This window comes from Capra hircus, chromosome 11 (assembly GCF_001704415.2).
Source record: "Capra hircus breed San Clemente chromosome 11, ASM170441v1, whole genome shotgun sequence".
In the NCBI taxonomy this organism is placed as follows: Eukaryota; Metazoa; Chordata; class Mammalia; order Artiodactyla; family Bovidae; genus Capra; species Capra hircus.
Window position 1 is genome coordinate 45,502,600 of NC_030818.1, and position 21,117 is coordinate 45,523,716.

The 21,117-nt window shown below is 49.7% G+C and overlaps 1 protein-coding gene across 2 annotated transcripts in view; it reads right to left on the bottom strand.

Moving 5' to 3' along the window:
• The window catches only part of NCK2 (NCK adaptor protein 2), a 118,432-nt gene that overhangs the window by 9,019 nt on the left and 88,296 nt on the right, over positions 1–21,117 (bottom strand). For both annotated transcript variants that reach the window (XM_018055325.1, XM_018055323.1), the window contains 2 exons: positions 16,695–16,936; positions 3,225–3,934 (listed from right to left, as the gene is read on the bottom strand). In XM_018055325.1, coding sequence (XP_017910814.1) covers positions 3,225–3,934; positions 16,695–16,920 — 936 coding nt within the window. In that variant the 5' untranslated portion in view covers positions 16,921–16,936. Of the gene's footprint in view, positions 1–3,224; positions 3,935–16,694; positions 16,937–21,117 lie in introns of those variants that run through there.

Genomic DNA, 21,117 nt, shown 5'->3' on the forward strand with positions numbered 1-21,117 from the left:
GTCATCTGGTCCATTCACTGGCTGATAAACCATGTCTAACACACGGCTTTGAAATACCCACACATCACTGACCGCGGATATCGTAGGATATGCCAATGCTTTGCTTGTTGTTCTGAAATATGTCCACCCCTCCCCCCGACCCCCCGCCCAAGCACAGATTTCCCAGAACTCAGATCTTTTTGCTTTTCAATACAGAAAAATATGGAATATTTTTAAATGCAAAGTATCATGCAAGAATCTTGCTCATTTATACTGAGATTGTTCGGGATATTTAAAAAAATGAAACGCATCTTGAAGAGGCACTCTAAAAAAGCGGCTATGCTTACTGAGGAATCACAGGTCCTGCAGTGACCAGAGGTGAGCCCTGAGCACACAGACCTAGAGGAAGGAAAAGGAAACTGAATGGGGATGCCTGTGGATCCTACAGAAACGGGACCCTGAAGCCGGGTCAGCCTGTGGGGCTTCGGGCTCACGCAGCTTTGAACGGTAGGCTCTCACCTTAGAGATGGCAGAGTGAACAGGGAAAAAGACAACAGGCAGAAAGAAGACGGGAAGGTGCAGGCAGGAAGCAGAGGCAGTGGAGGCAGAAAATGGATAAGTGATGGACTTGTCCATCTGAACGGCTCCTCGCGGTTGCAGATGACAGGTGGGCAAAGAGATAGTTACGAGCATGAAGACAGTGCAGCTGGCTCGCCCTGCCATCAGGAGAAGAGCAGCAGCACGACTGAGAGGCCCCTGAGCATCTCTTTGGCACAAGACAGGCACATACACAGCAGACAGCGCCACGTGTAACAGCGAGTTCCCGCCGGACAAGCAGCCCAGCACACCCTTGGGCCACATGGCAGCCTTCAGGCCGAGCCGGGGCCATGGCAGCGGCAGAGCTAAGCAAGTCCCAGAGAGCCTCTTCCCCACCCCGAGAGCCAGTGGCCCAGTTACACGATGAGCTGTCATAGCTCAGTTTTCTAAATTAAAACAGAAGGAACAAAATGTGGAAAGGCTCCCCCCCAAAAATGGTTAAAATAACAAGCAATACTTTAGTTATTTAGAAAAGGCCTTCTCCTCTCATAACCCAAGACAAATGTCACACTGCTGCTTCTTCAAGTTCCTAGGAGTGCAGTGTAGATAAGTTACCCTCCTCTACCTCTAGAAGGACCTGGTCCCAAGGTCTGACAGTGACCACGGCCTGTAGGTGCTTGTCTCATGGACAAATCACAGGTTTTCTCTAAGCCAGTGACACTGTCTGCCTCCTGCTAAAGACTTTCCCCTTCCCCAGCCCCATAGAGAAGAACCTGGGGGCACTGTCTTCACTCTGGGGGGCTACTCTTATCCCTCTCCTTTCTAAGAAGCTTCTTCAAACCCAATGCTCCTAAATCAGGATGAGACTCCTTGACTCTGAATCATCCTTGTCCCTCGATCACCTCCTACTGTGACGGGATTTCTGGTGCTTTCTTTGAGTTTCTGCTCAGGGGGGTTGCAAGTGCTCTGGACCTGATTCTCTGAAGCCTCCTGATCTGTGCATGGAGCAGACTTCATGTGAGAACAACTTAATGTGATGTCCTGCCAGAAACCACTGACTCTGGATGAGAAAAGCTCATTGCCCAGATTTCAGATGCAGCTACTGTTTAGGTCCCATGTGCTCACCACCATGAACTGCTGCCACCACTGGGGGGCTGGTTTCCACCCCATCACAGCTGCCCCTCTCTGTCTGAAGGGAAACCACTTTTGTGGGCTTGAACTCCCTCTAGATCAGTCAACAGGAATCTTGACTGTGCACTTAGTAATCGTAGTATCAACCTTTTCAGGGGACAATTACAGTACATAGCATGGGCTGACTAGTCTTACAGGCTGCATTTATACAATTAAACTGAAGTCTATAGGAACCAACAGAAAATGATCATACTGGACTCCATCCTCAGAACTTTTGCTTCACTCTGGCAGGTATATTTAAAAGGACTGACAAAACCAGCTTAGTACCTCCACAATGAAAACACAAAAAGGTACCTGGAATGACAGCCCAGTTCTCCCAGACAGACTTGGCCACACACCTGAAACACAGACCCCAAATCTGTGCTGGAAACAGGTATGCTCCAAGTCGAGAGGCCTCATACCGCTGACTCAACTTGTACACACAAACCCCTCTCTTAAAACAATTGCCCTTTTCCTTTTTAGTTCTGTTCCTGAGTGCTTTAAAAGCTTTTCAGAGATAAACTCAGTGGTGCCTGTGGCAGAGACGTACTGAGGATTACACACTTTAAAAAGAAAAAAACACCAACCAACAAAAGATTGTGTCAGAAACAGGGTGTCTGCCTTGCTGAGAACATCTGATGCACCTCAGACCAAGAGAGGAAACAAGTTTGGGTCATCAACACAGGGAAACCCGGGGAGAAAATGATGTTTGGGTCTGCAGGACAGAACAGGGGGGACCCCACTCAAGAGGCAGCAAAGTCTCCAGAAGCTGAGACACTCCATACTTGCCATCTCACCTACAAGAACACACCTTGCGGAGCAGAGGTACAGCCAAGGCTGGGCAGTCCAAGTGGATGTCAGCATAAGGTGGGGCTGGGGCCTCAGGACACAGGCTGTATAGAGCATCTGTGTTCATCTTGCTTAACATGAGCCCCACATACCCCTGCTGTCTGAGGCCATTCACACACCTCCACACACTTTCATGCTCTCTGCTTCCTTCCTGTGCGCCAGCCACCCACCGAGGGTTCTCTGCCCTGAGGAGGAAGCCTGTGCATACCCACATGTGTACACACCTAGATGTGCATTACATGCACACCCAGATGTGCACACGCATGTGCACACACATGCACACCTCTCCACCCACCCCGCCCCACATTCACTGAGCACTCTCTGTTCTGACAAGGAAGTTGCAAACATGCACACACATGGAGATGCACACCTGTGCACACCCAGACATGTGTACACACCCCTTCACCCATCCTGCCCCACACTCATCAATGACTCTGTCTTGATGAGAAAGTCGCCCTGCACACCTGGTACACACATACAGAGGTGCACACACACATGCACACACACACATACATGTGCATACATGCACACCTCTCCACCCATCCAACCCTGTACTCACTGAGGACTCGCTGTTAGGCAGGAAGAAGTAGCCCTGTACGCCTGGTGCACACAGAGATGCCCACATATGTGCATACCCAGACACATACACACGCACACCCCTCTGCCCACCCACCCCATCTTGCACTCACCGAGGACTCGCTGTCCCGCACAAGGAAGTCGCCCTGAACGCCCCGCGCATTGAGTGCGCACTCGGCCTGGTGTCGAGTCACGTTTCCGTAGTACCACTCGCGGCCTGCGAACCGGCCGGCACGAGCAGGCCCCGCGGGTCCGGAGCCAGCATGCGGGGCCGGGCCCTCGCTCAGCACCACCACATAGTTCTTGGGCACCAGGCCGACCTGGCCACGCGCGTTGCGGCAGCGCCACCACTCGGGGTCGTTCTCGGGCTTCTCGATCACCTCCATGGTCTCGCCCTTGTCGAAGTTGAGCTCCTCCTCGGTGACCGAGCTGAAAGGGTACAGCGTCTGCACCACCTGCAGCGCCCGCGCGCCCTGCCCATTGCTGAGCGTGGCACCGGGCCGCAGGCTTGAGCCCCCGGGCGCATCGCCGGCTGCCTCGTCCAGCTCCTCCAGCACATAGTTGGACGGGAACCAGCCCACCTGGCCGTTGTAGCTGCCCCGCCACCAGCCGTCGCTGCACTTTTCCATGACGGTGACGCGCGAGCCCTTCACCAGCGACAGCTCGTCCTCGCGCTCCGCTGCATACGCGAACTTGACCACGGCGGGGATGCTGAGGTCGTAGATGCGGTCGGCGCCGCCCCCGTTGGTGGGGAACTCGGCATCCGTGCTGGGCGTAGGGGAGGCATCGCGTGCGCTCGTCTTCCGACGGGTCCTTCCGAGGCCTGTGGAGAAACAGCAAAGCTCAGGACAGGGACCAGGTTCAGCGGAGTGGGACCCCACAAGGGCTCCACGCAGGGCCCTAGCCAAGGGGCAGCGCGTGCACACTGATGCAGAAGGGACTTGCCCCCCGGACTTGGCCCCTGGCTGTGACCAGCCAGTCACCAACAGAGGTAACAGTGGCCAAACGCTTGAAAGCTAGGAATTACCATATCTGATCTCTGCTTTCCTACAAAAAAAAACAAACAAAAAAAAAGCCAGAGCACCAGCAAACTATGAGGATGCTGCTGCTGCTACGTCGCTTCAGTTGTGTCCGACTCTGTGCGACCCCATAGATGGCAGCCCACCAGGCTCCCCTGTCCCTGAGATCCTCCAGGCAAGAACACTGGAGTGGGTTGCCATTTCCTTCTCCAATGCATGGAAGTGAAAAGTGAAAGTGAAGTCGCTCAGTCGTGTCCGACTCTTAGCGACCCCATGGACTGCAGCCTACCAGGCTCCTCCGTCCATGGGATTTTCTAGGCAAGAGTACTGGAGTGAGGTGCCATTGCCTTCTCTGAACCATGAGGATAAAACAGTATAATGATGTAACAGTGAAAATGATGAGAGTAGCCATATGCCACTAGGAGGAAAACAAAATAAACAAAAAGGCATCCGTACAAAAATATCTTCTGCATCAGGACAGAGGTATCATCTGTGTTGTGGGTGGGAAATTGGACCAAAGGACCTTGAAGACCCTCCCTACCTCTCAGACCCCTCAAGCCTGTCCTGCTCTGCTGGCCACCACCTGTCCTCCACTCTGGGGACACTCAGCACCCTCCCAGGGTGGCAACAGAGCAGCAACCCTGGGTAGAAACCCGTACCCTTCTCCTTCCTTCCCTTCTTTCAAAACTGCACAGATTTCGCACAAGCAGTGATGAGTGACTTAGAAAAAACAGCGCATGCAGTAAATTTAAGGCAGAATTTTTCATATTCTGGTGGCAAACCCACAAGTGGATCAGAAAATCAGTTTAAGGGGGTCTGAGCAGCCTGTATGTATGCACCGTCTTCTTTTTAAAAGGAAACAAAACAGAAGATGTCAGAGTGCATTAAACACAGAACTGCTTCAGTTACATACGTGAGTCAGGGCCAAGCTGCCACGTGAAACATCACTTCCTGTGCATGAGGAATACAGCTTGAAAAGCCCTAGGGTAAAATGATTTAACCTGTTTAAATAATGCACAGAATTCCGCAACCTTGTAGAAGCGAGCCTAGGGAGGAAGGCACGATGCCCGAGTTGGGGACGTGCCCCTGGACGGCAGGGTTGGCTGTGCTTCTTGGGCTTTCCTGAGAGGTGGCCACTTGCCCACCACGCCTCCGAGCTACACCAGCATGGGAGCTTCCACAGTAGGGAAACTGTGGCCACTGGCAGATCTTTATTTTTTTTCCCAAAAGGATACCAATGCACATCTATGGATAGCTTGTACTTCTTTCTCCCTTAATTCCCTGCGGTAAAGACAGTTTGGGCTTCCCTGGTGGCTCACTGGTAAAGAACCCACCTGCCAATGCAGGAGACTTAGGGTTAGATTCCTGGGTTGGGAAGATCCCCTAGAAGAAGAAATGGCAACCCACCCAGTATTCTTCCCTGGGAAATTCCACAGACCGAGGAACCTGGCAGGCTACAGTGCATGGAGTTGCACAGAGTCAGGCATGACTGAGAAACTAGACAGCACACAGACAGCTTGGTCCTGAGAATTCCCTTAGTTCCTACTCCCCTGTCCAGTGGGGAGATCAAAGGAATAAAAAGGGGTGTCGTGATGGCCTGAACCATGGGGAGCTGGGTGCTGACTTCCAGAGTGGACCCACCCAGGCTGGCATTCTCTGCCCCAGACACATACTCAGCTCAGCACCACTGTCACTCACTTGCTAGATGCCTTCCCTCCAGAGGAAAACGGGGATTGATCCCTGGATGTGCTCAGACCCATCAGCAACACCACCGGGACCCCCAGGCCTGCGGCGCACACACCCACCTGCCCAGCACCCTTTCCCTTTGCCGCTCTCATCGTCCCGGGGCCTGGGGCCTGGCTCAGGCCAGGCATTCAACTAGTGTTTGCCGGGTTCACAAGCTCCATTTTCTATCTCACCATCACAAGTCTGTCTGCCTCATCAGTCCTTGCAGACTGATCTCTCCAGGGATACACACCTGGGATGCCAGGAAAGCTCAAGTTAATTAGGAGCAGCCTGATACCCACCCCTGCCCCCCCCACCCCAGTATGCACTGCTGACCCCTCCATATGCCTTGAGATCCTCCCCTGTCCAGGCACCACATGTCTGTAAGCCAGCAACTCCATGGCCAGGGCAGGAGGCCCTACTCTAGCCAGGCTATGCCCCCAGAACCTGAGGGCACCATTTCCTGATCCACCTGCCTGTGTCCCCACTCTCCCAACTTGCAGTAAATCCAGGAGGTTTTACTTTTTTTATTCCTAGGCATGTGCACTTTAGGCTTATACCTTACCCTGCAATGAAACATGCTATTATATGCCATACGGAGCCCCAAGTTCAGGGAGGGGACATCTAGGACCGGAGGGAGGAAGGAGAAATGGATGGCTGTCGGATGGATGGGACCTCCCATCCCTGTGGCAAACCCACATGGCCTGGGTCAGGCTGACGGGACAAAGGAGCAAGTCACCATCCACGTGCCCAGATGGTCCCCTTTCCCGTGGGCAGACTTGCCAGGAGCTGGCACAGAGGGAGACGTGTCAGGGCAGAGCACACCATCACATGGATCCACGAGTCCAGAGGCAGAACTTCCATTCCTACTCCTAAGAGAGCCCGTTCCCCCATGAGCAGGCAGGCAAATAACATAACTGAATGTGTAAGCCTGAAAAAAAAAAACACTGGTTCAGAAGTATAGGATTTTCTACCAAATGTGAAAGTCAAATGGTAGCACAGATGCCAGGGAAAAGAATTTTTGAAAGGTTTTCATTATAAATTGTAATTAAAAATACATATTTAGTACCTCTCAACACATATACCCGATCCATCAGCACAAGCATCTCTGAATGTGATGTGCCTGGGGGAGTAGGGAGTGGTTGGGAGGTGGCAAGCATTCACTATGACCTTCTGAAGCATCACTTAGCATCTGTCACTGGCAGAGGCTCACAGAGCAACTTTTTGAGCCCACACCTGCTCAGTAAAATGAAATACAGTAACGAAGAACAGAGTGCACACAGGGTCAACACATTTGTGGGGTAAATGGCTGGCAGACAACTGAACCCCAGTTCTGACCAGGCTCTGAGCTCAGCTCTTGCCCCACTGGCTTGTGGCCTGGCGGTTCTGCACTCTCTCTACTGGGTTTCTGCATCTGTAGCAGGAGGATGTCAGTGGCCCTGCGGGGGTGGGTGGGGCAACCGTAAGGGTCTGAAGCCTGAGGAAAGGATGTGTGCCGTGTCCAGCGCACAGCAAGAGCTGTACAACTGTGACTGTGGTGTTTACTGCTATTATCAGTCCATACGTTGTTTTCTTTTCTGGGTGAGGACAAAGGTCCAGTGGAGAAAACAACAGATGGTGCTTTCTCCAGAGACGTGCATGTGTCTGTTTTTCCCTCAAATGCTCCTGTGGGACTGGGTGGGTGGGGGGTGCACAGCTGACCAGTACTGCCTGCTGGGTTGGGAGCTGCTGAGACACAAGGGCCCCTCTGAAGTGTCCCAGGAGAAGATGCTCCTCAGTGCAAAGTGGGCCTTCAGGGAGAGAGAAAAAGAGACACCCTATCTCCCAAGGCTCTAGGACCACATGCCACTCTGGACGAGGCATATGCTGGTGACGAGGCACATGCAGGCTCCAAGAGGGGTCTTAAGGGGCTGGGCTCCAGACTGCAATTCCTGCCACCCACCCTGGCCCGGGGCTGCTCCCAGCTGTGCCGTGAAGCGCTTTGTTACCCTGGACAAGTATGTCAACCTGCCTGATTGTCACAGAAGAGCTCTAGGCCAGGTCATCTCCAGGCTCTTGCCAGGATTCTACAGAGACACCAAGCTGTCAAATGAACCTCACTTTTCAAACTCAACTGTACACACTAGGCTACAAGAAACAACCACAGAAGAACTGTAAGTGGTCCATCTGGTTCCTACAGCTAACTCTTGTCACTAGAGTTTGGCTGAGCACATGGGCTAATATGATAGGACCATTACCTCACATCAGTGCAGAAAGACACCCCAACCACTTGACCACCAATTCACGCTCCACTATAAACGCCCACTTGTAAATTTCCCAAGTCAGACCCTCAACTGTTTTGCTTCTGTTTTGCTCCTTAAAAATCAAAAATACAAAATAGATGAAGGTTCCCTGCCAACAGCTACCCCAGGACAGCTGGCTTCCAGGAGGAAACGTAGGCACAGCCCCAGCTTGAACACTCCAGACCTCCAGAGGCTTCCCAGCTGTGAGAACCACTGGGACAATCCAGACGCTCACAGAATCCATGAGTTCAGAAGCAGAGAAAGGAAGCTGAGAGTTGAGAGAAAGCGACAGCAGCCTGGCGAGGTCAGGGAACGACTTGGAGACAAAGATGACGTGAACAAGTGCTCGGCGAGGAGCAAAGGAACACCCAGCCTGCCCCAAATCACTGATGCTTGACAGTCAGACCTGGCCAGCTCAGGTCAACAGGAGCCCTCCAGATGCCCACTTGCCCTCCTGTACATAGAGCAGTGGTGGGCAAAGGGTGGGGTGTGGGGTGCAGGAGAGAAGGAGCCTGCTTGGCCAGCAGCCTGAGGGGGGCTCTGCAGTCAGCTCCATGGCACCCGCCCTGAACAATGTCCCCCGCACCCACACTAGCCCCTGGGGACAGGCGTGAATGTGTAATCGGGGAAAGGAACGTTTGAGACATATGCATGGGGTCTAAAAATGAGCCAGGCCATATGGAGAAGCACAGTTAGAAACACAGCAAGAAGGCTTTACTTAAACTCTCAGCATTTTTAGTCCACGTTCCTTCTAAAACTGAAGGCTCCCACTTGAGTAACTTGAGTCAAGAAAGGGTGTTCTATAGAAAAATGATCATTTTAATAAGAAGCAACTTAGGTGCCAGTTGCTGGGAAGGAAACTGGGAAATATCTTACCTGCTGTCCTCGTCCTTCCTTGGGGCACAAGGGGCCAGGGGATGACACATCTGGTTTCATAACCCCCGAGTCACCGCACACCTGCTTCTCCCCGGCTTCTCAAGGGGGCAGCCCCTCCTCCTTCCCATGGCCCCTCCTGGCTTTTCTCCCATTAGCATTCTTCTGAACAATCTGTCTCTATTTTCTCTCTAATTATCCACCCACTGATCTGTTGTGAGTTGTTTTACATTTTTTGTTCTAAATACTTGGACGCTCACGATATACGGAAACAGATCCAAGTTTATTTTGGGTGCTGGCACCACAGTTTTCTGTAGATGTCTCTGCTGTCTGTGGGCACCGCATTTGGCAGGTTGTCTGTACTGTGAATGATCTCGTGAGACAGAGAGCTAGAGAGTTCTACATTACGGCACGGTGTATGTAATTCAGGTTCGCACAACTGTATAGATTATAGCAGAGACTGAGGAGGTGAACCTCAAGTGTTAAAAGTGGCTCTGCAAACCCAGAGTCCTTGCTATAACATGGTAAAGAGATGACAACTGGAGAAGCTGGATGTTTAAAATCAAACTGAGATCTCTCAATATTCTTTGCACGCGCTACATAAAAACTTAGGGGGTGGTTTGTTGTTGTCCAGTCCCTCAGTCATGTCTAACTTTTTGTGACCCCATGAACAGCAGCGCGCCAGGCTCCCCTGTCCTTCACCATCTCCTGGAGCTTGCTCAAACTCATGTGCATTGAGTCTGTGATGCCATCCAGAGATGGCATCCTCTGTCACCCTATTCTCCTTTTGCCTTCTATCTTCCCCAGATTGAGGGTCTTTTCCAATGAGCTGGCTCTTTGCATCAGGTGGCCAAAGTAGTGTAGCTTCAGCATCAGGGGAGTGGTTTGGTTTTGTACTTTTTTGAAATGGAAAAAAAAAAAAAAGTACTTTTTTGTACTGGTTCCTTAGACGGTGACTTCATTTAGGAAGTTATGTTTAAGTGACGTGTAGAAAGACTACCAGTAATTTTCTTATCCTTTATGGACATTCAACCTAGAAAACCAAACTACTTATAAGACAAATGTAAAGAATCAGCTTCTCCTCTTAGGTTGTTTATAGAAAATACAAAAATACTGAGCATCCTGACCACTGACCAAGCAAGGAGGCATGGACCAAACCCATAGAGTAAACCTCCTTTCCAGCATGTGTTGAAATCAGGCTTCAGCAGAAAGTGCAGATACTTGAGCACCAACTGCCTGGTGACAGCCGGTACTGACTCCAGCAGGAAGTCCCCTCCGCAATCTTATTTTGATTCTACGTGTGTACTGAGCAAACAGATGCAAATGCCAACAGTCATTACTTCTGGGTGATAAGATCACAGGTGATTTCTGTTTTATCCTATTTTCCAAAAATTTAAAAAATAAGTATGCCTTCCTTCAATGAACAGTTTGATAAAAGACAGGCATTTCAAAGAGATGACAATTCTGAGGGCTACCCGAGTGCAGAAATCGTGTCATACCAAAAGCCTGTGAATGGCAAAGACAAGAGAATGTGCTTGCTGCCAAAGAGACTGCTGCCAAAATGGAAATCAATTTACAGAAGAGGAAGAGGTGTACTCCTGGGACATTTGGCTTCTCAATCATTTTCATTAACAGCTCCTGCTCCCCTCAACATTAAAGGAACCGGGGGAGATATTGACGAGTGAGTCCCTCGGGGCCAAGAGTAAAGGAGGCTCACGAAGTAGCTAGTCCTCTACAGTCCCAGGGGACAGCACGGGCGGGAGAAAACCAACACAGCCTTGCAGGTGGGGCCAGAAGTGACTGGATGCACCAATGCTTCCAGAAGGATAAAAGAGGAGCCAAGGGGTACTGTCCAGTCCTTTGCAGTGGCCCACGAGGGACAGCACCAGTGTTCCAATGAGCCCCACGCATCTAGGCCAGGGTTGCTCCTCCGGTCCACCCACGCTCAAGACCCAGGGGCTGAGCGCTACCCTTTATTCCGTCCCTGCTGGGCTCCACTCCTGTCGTGCACAAGGACACGGGGCTGGTCCCACAGCACGTCGACACCCATCTCAAAGCCTTTGGCTATTGTTCCCAGAGGTGACTCAGCAGGAACCAAGGAGCTTAGAGGGACTTCCAAGGGACAGAGAGAGGAAGAGACAACTCCAGCTCAGCCTGAGATAATCACGGACCGCTGCATTCCTCACCCTGGGCTCATCTGGACAGATCGCCTGCTGCCTGCCTTGCTCAGACCTGCCAAGGATGCTTGTGACCACAGCAGAGACCCACAGACCTGCGGGGCCTGAAAGGGCACCCCAAGGCCCCACAGAGGTGGGACCCCGAGGTGCTTTCTGACCATCTTTCTCTCCCGTCTCTGTTGTAACAAAGATGTGCTTATTGAACTGGCTGAAGCAGTCTGGACTGGTCCAGCAAGAAGCAAGATTCCCTCCCCTGCCTGCTGCAGAAAGGACTGCTGGATGATTACAGAAAGTTCTGAGCCACGGCCTGGGGACATTCTGGGGAAGGTTCAGTTGGCACGTTCACGCCCAGTGGCAGCCTCATGTTCAGGTCTGATCTCAGCAGGTGCTCGGTGATCCTCTGATCTCTGAATGGTGATGGTGGTTTAGTCACTCATTCATGTCCCACTCACTCTTGCGACCCATGGACTGACTGCAGCCTTCCAAGCTCGTCTGTGCATGGGATTTTCCAGGCAAGAATACTGGAGTGAGCTGCCATTTCCTTTTCCAGGGGATCTTCCGGACCCAGGAATAGAACCTCGGCCACTTGATGTCTGCCCATTTGGTTTAATGTTTGGTAAAGTTGTAAGAACAGCACAAAGGATGTGTTTCCCTGAGCTCTCTGAGAGCAAGCCACCAGTGTCCTGTCCCATTACCTCAATACCTGGTCTGGTGTGCATCTCCACACACGAAGACAGCCTCCTCCTCAACACAACCCTGCCATCAAAACCAGCGCGTTCACTGTCATACTCACACACCCCTCCAGCTTTATGAATAAAACTCTGGTTTTTCATCTCTAAAGTAGAGAACCGCATACCACTAGAATTTCCTTTTAACATCCTAGCTGCTCATCTTTGCTATAAAGTCCTGTCAAAGGCCCACCCAGTTAAATCCTGATATTCGAGTTGGTTAAAAACAAACAAACACACAAGCAAATTTACCTACATACAGCACAGGGAACTCCACTCAATGTTATGTGGCAGGCTGGATGGGAGGAGAGTTAGGAGGAGAACGGATACATGTATATGCACGACTGGGTCCCACTGCTCTTCACCTGAAACTACCACAACACCGTTAATCTGTTATGCTCCAATAAAAAATAAAGTTAAAAAAAAAATCCCAAGTTGTCCCATCTGTGCCTTTTCTTACAGAAGTAAGTTGCTCAGTCAACCCCACATGGATATGCTTTGAGGAACCTGGAGAATTTCACTCCCAGGACCAGTCCCTCTCCAACCACAAGCCTCAACCCAGACAGCACGAGGTGTACTTCAGAGAGTGAGCAGTGGTCTTTGAGCAGCCTCTCTCTGCTCCCGGGTCTGGCGTGAACTCAGAAAGGTAGAGTCTTGGTGCTAACCGCTGGCAGGTGACTAACTGGCCTCAGGTCAGTTCACATAGAGGCCAAGGCTAAGGAACAGCCCTGGTGGCAGCCCACTGCTGGTTCAAGACACCATGGGAGGCAGTCTGCAGTGGACATGTGGGCCTTGGAGCCAACCCTCCACTGGTGGCTACTAACAGGTTATAATGGAGCCGTGGTTCTCTAGGCAGCCTGGTCAGTACCTGGGCCTAAGGTGACCACTGAGAAGACAGCTAACCTTTGGGGCTGCAGCAGGGTCTAGCTGCTGTTGAGAAGTAGCAAGAAAGATAGCTCTTCGAGAAAATACCTCCCCAGCTAAGAAGATTTAGCACATGGCTTGATAACACCTCACCTGCATGGTTTTATGAGTCAGGTCATGGAAATACCAAGGCCAGGTTGGAGCCCAGGGATGTGCTGAACCTTTAAAATATTACCCGCACTCTGCCAGGAGAAGCAATTCATAAGGACGGCTCCTTGTTATTAGCGGAAAAGTTCTCTTTGACTGTTCATGATAGTGAGCTAAGTATGAGAGATCTATGGTTGCACGTATGCATCAATGCGCTGCCTGTATGCAAAGAAGTGCTCATGTTGTTTTACTTCATTATAAATTATTAAAAGAAAAGAAAGAATGTTATCTGGTTCCTAACAGAGAGCTCTTTGGGGGGAAGGCGCTGCTTTTTGTCTAGGGGCTTCCCAAGTGGCACTAGTGGTAAAGAGTCTGCCTGCCAATGAAGGAGACAGAAGAGACTCAGGTTTGATCCCTGGGTCGGGAAGATCCCCTGAAAGAGGGCATGGCAACCCAGTGTTCTTGCCTGGAAAATGCCATGGACAGAGGAGCCTGGGGGGCTACAGTCCATGGGGTCACAAAGACTGGACATGACTGAGCATGCCCTACACGCACTGCTTTCTGCCCAACAAAGGATGAGAAGTGATTGAATTAAACTGGCGACCAACCTCAGCCCAGTGCAGGAATGTAAAAAAGCCAGAGAGGCTCTGTGGATCACCGTTGTCTGCAACTAGAGATGTCACCAGGCATGTGGTACACAGGGACTTTGCTGGGAAGTCTGTGCTGTTTTGTCCCAAGCCAGGTGTCTGCCGGGGAAATCTTAATCTGGCTTTAACCATAGCAGGCGAATCACAAACATGGATGATGTCATGAGTAGCTATTAGAAGTTTCACACATGTGGTGTGGTTTCTGAGCCTGTTTTCACTATTTCTGATACACGGTGGAGAAAAAATCCACTGGCTCCGTAATCCGTCTAGGATCACACTGGAATTCCGACAGCAGCACACAGGTCACATCGATTTAAACCAGAAGCCTTGGGAGGCTTAGCTCCAAAGACCAGCGGGAGGCAGGAGAGGATGCGGAAAGTCTTGGTACCTTCCTTCTCAATACTGATGCCATGTCAGGTCTGATGATGGAGAGATAAGTCACTCCACCACGGTGCCTCTTGTCGGGCGCCTCCCTTTTCAGTGACACTGCTTGAGGGGCCAATGGAGGACTCAAGCCAAGACAACAAGGTCTCTTTGTCCAAGAAAAGCAAGGCTTTGGGTGAGCAGGGTAAACACATCAAAGCAAGAAAGACCAACCATGAAGGGGGAGTTTCTCCCAGGCGATGAGAATACTGAACCTCATGAGCCTTTAGAGCAGGGGTCCCTAATATCCAGTATCTAACGCCCAATGATCTGAGGTGGAGATGATGTAAGAATGGTAGAAATAAAGTGCACAATAAATGTAATGTGTTTGAATCATCCTGGAATCATCCTCTCCCCTCCAGTCTGTGGAAAAACTGTCTTCCACGAAAACAGTCCCTGGTGCCAAAAAGGTTGAGGACCACTGCTTACTATAAATATTAACTGCTGTGGATTGATATGGGTGTTCAGAACATAACTTTGTTGGTGTTTTTACAGTAGATAACGGTTGGTGCCAACATTTCCAAGGCCTGACGGGGGAGGAAAAGTGGAGAAGGGTGGTCAGTCCCCAGAAGAGAAGCACGGTTCCCCAGCACAGCTCTCAAGTGCCAATGAGAGCTGCGCGGAGAGAGCTACAGAGGAGCGAATGTTGATTCTATTTAAGGAAGAGCTTTCTAGCAATCTGTGTTCTCCCTAAATGGAACTGGCTGGCTCCGTGGAAGGAGTCTTGAGCCTGCAGAGCTGGGTGGCCATCTGTTGGGGCGGGGGAGAAAGCCTGGCACTCCACACGTGGACAAGCTGGCTGAGTGATGCCCCCTGAGTCCTGGGAGTCCCAGAGACTGACCACGGCTCGTGAAAAATTGAACCTGAGCACAAATGTGCTTTACAGCTCAGCTGTCTTCTTGTTCTAGAAGCTGAAGGGAGGAAGGACAAGCTGTTCAAGGGGATTTGTGGGTAACTTGGAGGGCTACCTTCACCTTATTTCACTCCCCAGTGATCCATCCCATTTCTGGGTGTTTCATTCTTTATTGCACTTCCCCGATGGCTCAGCAGTAAAAAATCCACCTGCAAGTGCAGGAGATGCGAGTTTGATCCCTGGGTCGGGAAGATTCCCTGGAAGAGGAAAAGGCACCCCACTCCAGTATTCTTGCCTGGAAAATCTCATGGACAGAGGAGCCTGGCAGGCTACAGTCCATGGGGTCACAAAGAGTCAAACACGACTTAGTGACTAAATAACATCATTCTTTACTAGAATCTTGAGAATATATTTTTTTAAAAAGGATTAGAAAGAAGACAAAACAAATCAACAATGTTGAGCATCTCCAAAAAAAGGGACTTGAGTGGATGAGGAAAAGAAGAAATAAAACTAAGTTCAGGGCACTCCTAAAGTATTTACCTAGTCATACTTTCCGAAATTCTAGATCACAGTTAATGGAGAGTTATACGCACAGGACAACAGTGTTTCTTTCAAGTGACAAGCTTGGAAAAAAAGACAAACGGGTGTCACTCATGGAAAAGAATCAGATTGCTCATGAAAAGCAGAATTTCTCCATCAGGCAGAGTCTACAGTAGCTGATGTGATCCACACGCAGGCCAGTGTCTCATTTCTCTTTCAGAGTCATGGAAATAACCTAACCCATAACACAAAATTACTCTCCAGTGGGTGAAGGCTTCGTATGGTTTCAAAGAAAGTCAGTGGACTCTTCAAGATTGCAGAAAATGAAAGGTGAATATTTTGCAACACTCATCACACTCAGAGCTTAATTCTCCTTTCAGTTTCCCTACCTGTTCCCCTCCCTCAAATGAAACTAATTCTCAGGTTAGAAATAAAAAGGAAAACTTCAAGGACATGAAACGTGGGTGATAACACTGACCTATTTCGAGAGCAAACTCTCCCGTGACAGCCAGTGGTCTCAGGGGTCACTGTATGGTGCTCATGGAAGGAGACATCACGGACCTGACCTTCAGGAAGTAACTCTGACTCCCTCTGCAGCCATGACTACTGCAAGGAAACCTGATGCCTACACGAAGGCGAGACCAGATACCATCAACTCCAGTGGACCCAGATGGCCTCTCTCATGTCCAGACACCAGGGAAGGGGACAGGCGCATGGGAAGAAAGCCAGGTGCCCAGCTGGCCCCCTGTGAGTCACCCCAGCGGCCTCGGCATCATACCACCCCCTCCGAGTCCCCACCTTAGCTGCCACCGTGCGCAACTGTGGTATGAAATGCTGCCAATTCAACAGGGGGAAACAATTCACCAGGTTCCAGGAGCTTTTCACTATCTCCTCCTCTACTCACAAAGGTCCCATGCACAGGATTTTGTGGGAGAAAAGACTGGATGGAATGACCTGGGGGGAGCTGTGGACGTGCCTGGAGGGGCTAATTCCCATCTCAGGCCCCTCCAGAACACTGATGCCAGGAGACTGAGATGTGCAGGGCGGGAGGTAGAGGTTCAAAACACATGGAAGGGTCAGCTTACAGAAGCCTCCGAACTTGAACATCTCGAGGAAATGACAAACAGGCTATTTCTGCACTGCATCTCAAAGTCCAGAGACTTTTAAGAAAGACGAATAGAAAGATGCCTTTTTTCCTTCAAACACGAATGAAAATGACAACCCCCCGGCCCCCTGCCCTGAGAGTGCCCACCCCCTGCGCTGGGCTAGGGTCCAGCCCAGGGGCCCGCTACGCCCGCCACTCACCGAGCGTGTCCTTGATGTTCTTCACCAGCGAGCCCTTCTTCAGGCTGTTTTTCCTCTCCACGTAGTTGGATGGCACATAGCCTGTCCGGTTGGCTGCGTTGCGCACCCGCCACCACGTCTTGGAGTCGTCCAGTAGCCACAGGCGCTCGTTCTTCTTGATGTCCAGCTCCTGATCCTGCTGGGCCGTGTAGTCCCACTTGGCTATGACGATGACCTCCTCTGTCATCTTTCATGGAGTACTTCTGCCAGCAAAACATTTGAAGAGAGTCATTAGAGCCCTGGCCAAACACCACTGCCTCCACTTGGAAAACTACACCCTGACAGCTTTTATTACAGCTTGGCAACCATCAGAAAGAATGAAGTGGTGCCATTTGCAGCAACATGCATGGACCCAGAGATCATCATACTGACTGAGGCAAGTCAGACAGAGAAGGGGAACTTGTATGGCATCCCCTATACGTGGAATCTAAAAGGACATGATACAGATGAATCTTACAAAACAGAAACAGACTCAGAGACTTAGAGAACAAACTTATGGTGGCCAGGGGAAAGGCTGGGGGAAGGGACAGTTAGGGAGCATGGGATGGACATGTACACACTGCTATACTTAAAATGGTTAACCAACAAGGACCTACTGTAGAGCACTGGGAACTCTGCTCAATATCATGTGGCAGCCTGGATGAGAGGGAGTTTAAGGGAGAATGGACACATGAATATGTATGGCTGAGTCCCTTTGTTGGTCACCTGAAACTATCACAACATTGTTAAGCAGCTATACTCCAATACAAAATAAAAGGTTTTAAAAAACAAGTTGGCAACTGGCTGTCTCTGGGGTCTTGAAAAAACCTTAAGATGACCTTCCTTCAACAAGCTTTAGTATTTTGTTTAGAAATGACCAAATGCTTGACCTTATCAAGCAAATCTTAATTTTGCACAGTTGGAACTCTGTATGCTTTGCTTCAAACAACAAAAGCTTTCCAAAACCTACATAAAATAACGGTATCATAATTAAATATGTTCAGTTCAGTCCAGTCACTCAGTCGTGTCCGACTCTTTACGACCCCATGGATTGCAGCACGCCAGGCCCCCCGTTCATCGCCAACTTCTGTAGTTTACTCAACCTCATGTCCATTGAGTCAGTGATGCCATCCAACCATCTCATCTTCTGTTCATCGGTTAAGTAACACCAGATTCTTATAGCTGACATCGTTACAACCATTTTCTCAGGATAAGCTGAATTTTGTGAACATACTTAATGACTGTGGCACACTCAAACTGAAATGGTATCCTGGACTGAATCCTCAAATATGAAAACTAGAGAAATCCAGGGGAAGTCTGGGGCTTCCCTGGTGACTCAGAGGTAAAGAATCTGCCTGCCAGTACACGAGGCATGGGTTTGATCCCTGGGTCGAGAAGATCCCCTGGAGGAGGAAATGGCAGCTCACTTCAGTATTCTTGCCTGGGAGATTCCATGAACAGAGAAGCCTGGTGGGCTACAGTCCACAGGGTCACAAAGAGTCAGACACGACTAAGTGACTAAATAAGAAGAGCAACAAAGTGAGGTTAGTCAATAGCTTACCACTAACCAACTCTTCCTTCCGACACATGTCCCTTGTCAGGCAAGATGTTAGCACTTAGAAAACTGAGTGGGGGATATCTGGAATGCTTTGCACCATCTTTGCAGCTTTTCCATAAATATAAAATCATCCCTGGAACCTGAAACACAGATGTTTATAGTGGCTTCATTCATAAATGCCCAGATTTGGGAGTCATCCAGCTGCCCCTCAGTAGGTGATGGGTAAATCAACTATGGTCCATCCAAATAATGGAGTATTACTGATTGTTGTTGTTTAGTTCCGGAGTTGTGTCTGACTCACTGAGACCTGCCAGGCTACTCTGTCCATGAGATTTTCCCAGACAGGAATACCAGAATGGGTTGCCATTTCCTTCTCCAGCGGATATTTCCAACCCAAAGACTGAACCTGTGTCTCCTGCACTGGCAGACAGATTCTTTACAACTGAGCCAGCAGGGAAGTGAAGTCGCTCAGTCGTGCCCGACTCTTTGCGACCCCATGGACTGTAGCCTACCAGGCTCCTCTGTGCATGGGATTCTCCAGGCAACAGTCCTGGAGTGGATTGCCACTTCCTTCTCCAGGGGATCTTCCCAACCCAGGGATCGAACCCGGGTCTCCCGCATTGTAGACAGACGCTTTACTGTCTGAGTCACCAGGGAAGTCCGAGCCAGCAGGGAAGCCCCAGTGAAATATTACTCAGTGATAAAAAGAAATGAGCTGTCAAGCCATGAAAAGACGTGGAGGAACTTCAGATACATATAAGACTATGTGGAAGAAGCCCATCTGAGAAGGCTGCAGACTGTGATTCTTACAAAAACTCTCTCCTTGACCAAACTTGGGTCAGACTCCTCTGAATTATCTGTGCAGACTAGACATCAACTCTCTGCATTCTAGCAAGAATCCTGCTGAGTTGCTGGACCCTTAGAGAGGTGACGCCTCTTCTTAGGAGGCATCTTGTGAGGTCAGTGCAGCCAGAACCCCCTCTCACCTCTGATGCTTCCTCTCATGTGCTCCCCACCCCCTCACTCCTGGACTACAAACTTCCCCCCTCTTCCCTCCTGTAGGTGGATGTGAGCCCAGTCTCTCCCCACTATGGCAAAAATCCTTCAAAGTACTTCCCTGAGTAAAATCAGCTAAACCATGCTTTAAGAAGTGTCATGTTTTCTTCAATAAATCCAAGTATATAACATTCCGGAAATGGCAAAACTACGGAGATATTGCAAAGATCAGAGACAGAAGGAAGGATGACTGGGTGGAACACAGGGATGTTTAGAGCAGTCTGACAATTCTGCACGACACAGTAACAGTGGACACATGTCATGACACATTTGTCAAGAAATACCAAGAGTGAACCGTAACACAAAATTACTCCAAAACCAAAAGTTTATTAAAACAACAAAGAATTCAGTATATTACATACCTCAGTAAGTCAGTTCTCAAAGTAACAAATAGAAAAAGTATATCTGCATGACTACAGTAACTATGGCTAGTGTTTAGTTCTTCAGTCATACCCAACTCTTTGTGACCCCCATGAACCACAGCCCACCAGGCTCCTTTGTCCACGAGATTCTCCAGGCAAGAATACTGGAGTGGGTTGCCATTTCCTCTTCCAGGGGATCTTCCTGACTCAAGCATCGAACCCGCATCTCCTGCATTGGCAGGCAGATTTTTTACCACTCAGCCACCAGGGAAGCTCCACAGTGACTATAGTTATGAGCTATTTCCTAACTTCTCAGGTAGAAGATGGGCCAGTATGTTTGCAACAGAAAAATTCAACATTCAGTCATTTAAATGACTACACATTTACTCAAAACTAGGAAGACATGAATAATGGAAAGGCTTTTGACTGAAACCCTCTCCTTTTCTGACAGGGAGGAGTTCTCATTATTTACAGGGGCTACTTCAGGATGACAGAGGGGACCTAGCGCACTGACTCCACGGAAGAATGAATCCCATTTTTAAATAACATGACACTCTCTGCTGCTAGATGCTAAAGACACTTATAAATAATACATGTTCTCCTCCTTCATGAATTAACTTCCCAACTTACAGATAACAAACCTTTGGGGAAGGAGGCGATGATTAATAAACCTTACGCATAATGTACACAATATCCAGGGAGACAGTTTACACAAAGCTCATTTCTAAACTGTAGGCAATACTGTTATCTACTTTCAGAAAATCTCAAGTCCATGGGTGTCTCCATATGTACTGAACTCACTGTCAGGTTTGATTTTTGAAGGTCATGGAGGTCGTTTCTCTTTTTTCAGTCATGAGGGGAGGGGCCCGAGCAGTAAAAGGAATGAGGTTCAGACAGTATTTTATTGGGATACCAGGTTTGTGTCTCAAATTACAGTTGTTTTAAAGAGAGATTTTAACAAGAACAGCACATCACTCAAGACCAATCAAAGCAATCTATAAATTTTCTGCACAATTTAACTTCGTGAAAAAGCTGGTAAGTTAGGCTCTGGCTGGCATGGTAAGTTTCAGTGCAGGTTGACAATCACAGGGAAAGGAGCCTAGAACATGCTGTGCCTGGCTCCACCCTCCTCGGGCACCTGGGACCCCCAGGAGTGGGGGCTGAACATCCCTAGCATTTCACGGGCCTCAGGGGACTCCGACAGCCCTCCTTGAAGGTGCTCCTCCTGGGTCTGGAGCAGGGACTGTTGAAGTGAGTGCTTAGTCTAGGGGAGGACACTAGCGTGCACAGGGTGCTCATTTAATCTCCAAACACCCACCTCTTGGGCAAGTGCAAATTTTAAAGAGAGAGACAATCAGAGATTCAGTGACTTGCTGAACAACAGAGCCAGGACTTGAGCCCAGGGTTGTGGTCCTGCGATCACTTCTTG